Raw genomic sequence first — 6,157 nt, 5'->3', positions numbered from 1 at the left:
TGTCAATATTTGTTACTTTTACAAATAAGTGATCAAAAAGTGGATAAAATCTTGTTGCCATTTTACATTCGTTCATTAGAAACAGCTTCTAAGAGGACATTTTACTCTTTAAGTATTCCACTTTTGTCATTTTTAGGTTGCGTAGCGAGGGCAACTGCGATTTTTGTTGCAAAAGTAATGCAGATTGCTCACACCAGCTGAACTAGAGCTTTTTGTTTTGGGAATCAAACGCTAAGATGGAGCAGATGAGGGCAAATGATGTGCAAAATCTGGAGCCAAAACAAGGCGCTGCCCATTCTTGGTGAATCAGGCCTTTTTTATGTTTGTCAAAAAGGCGGTCATAATGCTACAGTCATTTTGTCATACAAATAGTGGCAATAGGCCACTGTTTATAATGCTGTATAAAGATATTTCATGTAGATGTGAAGCTGCTCAGATCTTACTAGTGACGAAGTGGACAAGGACTCTGGTTTAAGTATTTGGGCCACTTGAATGGAAATGTGGCTTTTTTGGTCAGGACTGTGTGCCAGTATATTTACCAACCTTATTATTGGAACAGTATTAAAAGGAATTAATGCCATAAGATTGTGTAGTTTTACCCTTTTCCTCAGGGAGCTAAATCTGACCACTCAAAAACAAGGGTTGAATAATCTGTTCATACATAAAAATATATCAAAACATCATATTTGTACCATAAAGCTCAGTATATATACATATATGTGTGTGCTTTCTGTGTGTGTATGGATAAAGTTGCATTTATTTATGATTTGAAAGGATTGTCAAGTGCAGATATCTGGCTGTAACGGCTAACGTGAGCTTTTAAAAGAAAAGACCAAAGGAAATTCAAGGTAGGTTTAAGCGGTGAGCACATTTAAAGAAAGGTCAACGACCTCTTCACATCATTCAGCCCTTTGCAACATGAAATAGTGCATTCATTAAGTGTGTTTTGCATGTCCTTCAGCCGCTTGAAACCGATAAATAATTCATGTATCCAGGCAAAAATATCCTGACAAGGCAACAGCATGCTACATACTGTACGTAGACCACACATATTTATCTGCAATAGTGCCACTCAGTTTTGTCTTTTGTCTTTCCAGACCGTGACCATCACTGTAAAATATCATGTACCTTGGTAATTGCCAATAAAACCATCAAAAAACAAAACAAAACAGAGGATCAAACTGTGCTTTTTGTTAGTTTTTATAGCACAAATATGAAGCCAGCAGCAAATCGCAGCTCATCAACAAAACTATCCAAGTGGGGATTCATTCAGAATCAACTTTGCTCGGCTTGCAAAGGCTTGTTTTGAAGTGACGTCACAGCAGCTACTGACAGCTCCAAAGAACATTTAAATGTGTAGCAAGAATTAGCATTTAGTAGTCATTTATTTAGCTTAAATCTTAGAATTTTATGTTCAAGGATCCACAGGTTTGTGAAGAAAGAGAAGCATGTGGAACAAACTACACTGTAATGGTACTTTAAATATATTTTGCACATTTATTCACTGATGTTCACAGTAAATTACAAAAAAAAACTGTATAAAGCTGGGAAATAATAATAATAAGGTTGCTGGCCCTCGCTACTGAGGTGGATACACACTTTGTTAGCTCAAAGTTAAAAAGAGAATATAGAAAATCTGCATGATTACAAAACTTAAAAAAAATATAGAGAGCAGGGATTCTTCCAGGCTTTATTGCTACAGTGATATAAGAACAATTTCCCAGAAATCCAATTTGAGGAAAATGTGCTTACTGTTTTAGTGCCTGACTGGGATATCCAGAAGGTAAACGGTTTATTCTGGCATCACATTTGCCAGATTTGTAAACAACATGTTTAAAACATGCGAGGTCAACGCGAACAAATGAAGCTCGAGCGAGCGGCAAACAGGAAGACGCGCAGAGAGAGGAGGGAAGAGGAAAGACGTGGAGCAGCACATTACACTAATGGACATCCACTGTTTTGCCCTGGGCTTAGGGTGGATTAGTTTACCACGTCACTAAGAACACTGACACACACACACACAACAGCTACATGGGAGAATAATCCAGTATAACTCAGTTACATCCATTACAAGCCTCAGTACATGCATGTCGATGATGTAGAAACACAAATATACAAAATGAATAAATGTTACCACCTATGGAGTAAGATGATTTGTGACACAAATGGACCCCGCCCAATAAAAGGTGACCTAACATTTGTTTACATCATCTATTTAACTGTCAGTAGCACTTCCACTGTGATGAAACTACTTCTGACTTCCACATTGTTCATAATTGTTAACATTTGACTCTTTCAGTTCACCTTCAGTCTGTACTTCTGTAGCCTTTCTATGTTGTTTATGTTGGATTCTGTCTCTGCGCCGTTTGACTGCTCAAAAATGACACAAATCAGGGTTTTCACCTCTTTTTAATAAAACATAGTCCATATAGAAAACAGCTGTGCAACTGGTTATAATATTTCAAGCTACAGCATCACTGACCAACCTTCATTTTCAGGCACCTGTTCAAAATAGACACATATTATCATGCATTAGCTAGAAAAGCTGAGCAATTTAATTTATTCAAGCCCCCTCAACCAACTCTCAGTCCAAGCTGTAATACTCGAAAGTTGGAAGCCTTCAGTTTTGTTAAATCAACCAGATTTAAAGCACGAAGGACGACAGGACTATCTTTGTTTCAGCATTGTTGAGCAGGATGACACACCTCAACAGCACAGTGAAACGCACAACATAACACTAACAACCATGATACAAGACCTATATGTGTGTAAATGCTGTTTAGCACAAATAGAACCCCATACAAAATATATCCACATTATCTGCAAAAACCAAGCATATAAATGTTTTTATTTATAGGTAATCATTGGTGCTTTAAAACGTATCTATTCTTGGTTGGTAATATGCTGTGGTAAGACAGAATATATTTTTCTTGGGCTGAGTGCTCAGTAATGTAATTGTGAGTCAAGCACTCCCCCTGCTGGTAGGCTTGTAGTTTTTTTTAGTAGCCTGACATTATTCGGAAGCAGTTTTGTTGGCCACGTCTGTGTAAACAAACATAGACTTTATCTGCAGCACACTTTGTTTTCACTGCAGAGAAACATAAACAGTGTGTTTTGAATGTGTTAGCAGAAACAAATAACAAAATAGAATGCTAAAAAAATGCATGGGAGTAAATAAATAACATATGTGTAAATAAATATATCAGTTTGTGCAAGTGCAGATATTCCCAGAATATGTCCAGGAGTTATCTACTGTACATTCAGTTATATTATTTATGTATTAAAGTAATAATATGAAAAGGTTTGTTGGGGGAAAAAAATCAAGTATGAATCACTGTAGAGATTTGTCGTCTACGTCGAAGCTTTCGGGTGTTTCCGTGAGTCACGTGACGTCCCCGCCGCCCTCTTCGTGACCGTCCGTCCACCGTCTCCCTCCTTTAACCAACCCAGGACGGTTAGCACCGCCGCTGCGGCATCATGTTCCGAGCTGTTTTCCGCCTGTCGACCTCAGGGGCCCGACGTCTGGCTCGGACACGACCCTGCTACTCAGGTAGGACTGTCCCGTTTCGCGCAAGCGGCGAAATTATATCAGAAAGATGATTTCGGCTAGCTTGTTTGGCTAGCTACCTAGCTTAGCCGCCGTTGGGTGCAGGTATGTAGCTAGATGCTAACATGGGGTGACATTGAAGGATTTTTGTAGGCAACTGTCCGCTTTAGTTTTAAATTAAAATACCATTTTTATTTTAAATTTTTTAACTTGTATGTGTAATAGGATTTTCCGGGGGTGAATTGAAAGGCACGAATCCACGACCTTGTGATGACCCCCTTTGTTAGTTACACAGAGCTGGAGGGTTTTTAACACGATCATGGACGGTTTTCACTCAGATCGTCCTGTGTATTTGTACTTTGACTGTCTGTGACTATATGTTGATGGGTTTTATTTATTTATTGTATAGTCTACTCGCATTAATGAATGAACCCTTAAGTCATTCATTTGTTAGGTTATCCTGTTAATAAACAGACACGTAAGTGTACTTTTAGCGTTTGTGTGTTTGGATCTGGGGCCAAGGAATATTTATCAAACAAGAAAAATAATGTCTAATAACTCCTCTGTTGTGTTGAAACTGGGAGACACAAGAGCAGCCACCTTGATGAAGGTGTCCTAGCTTGTAAAAGTAATTTTCTTGTTAAATTTCACTTCCTCTAAGAGATTGTTTTTATTAACTGGGCATGTTACTCCTGAGGATAGCTTTCAGGTCTGTATTTAGTACCATCATGTGGTAGTAGGACACAGTATGGAAATGCACTCGGGTTTAAAATGTCCTGTGGCAACATTACATTTAAGCATTTATTTCAGGATTAATTAAATAAAATTACGTTGTTATTCTATCAGTTTTACTCTGCTTTGTTAGGTGATGATTAAAAACAGCGTTGCCCTTGTGCTGTCGTCCAACGAGCAAGTTCTTTAAAACGTGTGCTTGGTTTCTATTTTCCAGCTCCACTGGCCTCCAGATGTTATTCCCATGGCAAGGTGGAGACGGACGAGGAGTTTGACTCCCGCTGGGTCACCTATTTCAGCAAGCCTGACATTGACGCCTGGGAGCTGAGGAAAGGTGACTGCACCATTCTGTGGTGAAATGTCCAACTCTTTCATTTTCTGTGGTCACCTGCAGCTCTGGTTTGGATTTGCTTTACTTTGAAAACGAGCTGTATTTTGTTCATCATAGGCTGAATATTTTGACCTGCATTAATTCCACAAAAAAATGTAATCACTATGTCAAAGTGATGGTAAGCTATGTCAAAATCTGTCCATAACTTTTTATTTTAAAATGCAGTCCTGCTCAGGTGAAGCTAACTGTATCAGTCCCACTTTCATCTCTGAGTTATATTGCTGCTTCTGTTCAATAATGGGGCTTTTGTCTGTTATTTGAACCTAAAGGCATGAACACCCTGATTGGGTATGACCTGGTACCGGAACCCAAGATACTGGATTCAGCTCTCAGAGCCTGTCGGAGACTGAATGATCTGGCGAGCGCCATCCGTATCCTTGAGGCTGTCAGGGTGAGTCAGTTGGAGCTTCTTTCCTTCAATTTGTTCCGTTAAAACGATGCCGTTCCTTAGAGGTAAAGAACAGGAACTTTAAGGGATGTGATTCATTAAAAAAAGGGTAAAAAACGTGAGGAAAAATCTGACACAGTGGGGTGGGGGGACTCATTAGATCTGATTGTTTGAGACAAGTATTTGTCTAACTGCTTGTTGAAATGCTTTCCTGTGACTGAAAGTGTTTTCCTCCCTTTGTTAACATCATTCTGTCTTTTTTGTAGGACAAAGCAGGTCCTCACAAGGACATCTACCCCTACCTGATCCAGGAGCTGAAGCCCACCCTCACAGAACTTGGCATCTCAACACCAGAGGAGCTTGGAATTGACAAGTTGTAGACTGTCAGGGTGAGAATGCACTAAATCACACACTCACACACACTGTGTGTTCACGTTGACCCACTCAAATTGTACCTAAACTGAACATGTAAGATGCTTCCAGCTCTGAAGATGTCTCTTTCTTCTGCTTCCAGGCCCTTTTCTCAGCAAGAGACAAGTTCTCCCGATTTTCTCCTGTGGAAAATGTCAATATTGTTGATTCAAATTTTACTGTCCTGTTGTGTACAAAATAAAGGATATATTAATCAAATGTTTGAGTAGTTGACTTCTTGGATAAAAAGTGTGAGTGAAATAGATGTTAAGTTATGAAGAAAAACAAAAATGATGGCTTTTTTATTGGCATAGCTGGCATGAATGCTGCAAAGACATCCGGTAAAATAAATTAGAGAAGTTATTAAACAAAAGACCACGCTGCTCCTCTGAGTCCAGGTTTACTACAATTTACAATTTACTTCTGGTATTTTCCAGGTCCTGATAGCTATAAAAAAGGAGAAAATAGGAGTATAACCAGGGGTGGAAATTAAAGATTTTTTTTACCAGCCACTCAAATATTTTACCAGCAACTATTTTTTGTTGTGACAAAAAGTAATTTCATATGATGATGATGATGGAGGTGGGTGGAAGCAGTTGTGCTGCCCTACAAGCTGAACAACACCTCTTTCTGGACACTGCATGGAAAAAACTAGACTTTTCTTATTTTATTTTTTTATTTTAAACCA

General features: G+C 38.8%; 1 protein-coding gene across 1 annotated transcript; it reads left to right on the top strand.

The window, feature by feature from the left end:
* Positions 1–3,392: 3,392 nt before the first annotated feature.
* Positions 3,393–5,688, top strand: LOC108243325 (cytochrome c oxidase subunit 5A, mitochondrial). Its single transcript, XM_017428676.3, has 5 exons — positions 3,393–3,550; positions 4,497–4,613; positions 4,940–5,061; positions 5,325–5,447; positions 5,573–5,688. The coding sequence occupies exons 1-4, from the start codon at positions 3,478–3,480 to the stop codon at positions 5,436–5,438; spliced, it is 426 nt and encodes a 141-aa protein (XP_017284165.1). The 5' UTR covers positions 3,393–3,477; the 3' UTR covers positions 5,439–5,447; positions 5,573–5,688.
* The last annotated feature ends 469 nt before the right edge of the window (positions 5,689–6,157 follow it).

This window comes from Kryptolebias marmoratus, linkage group LG15 (assembly GCF_001649575.2).
Source record: "Kryptolebias marmoratus isolate JLee-2015 linkage group LG15, ASM164957v2, whole genome shotgun sequence".
Taxonomy (NCBI): domain Eukaryota; kingdom Metazoa; phylum Chordata; class Actinopteri; order Cyprinodontiformes; family Rivulidae; genus Kryptolebias; species Kryptolebias marmoratus.
Note: the sequence above shows the minus strand (reverse complement) of the source record. Positions and strands in the feature narration are given on the sequence as shown.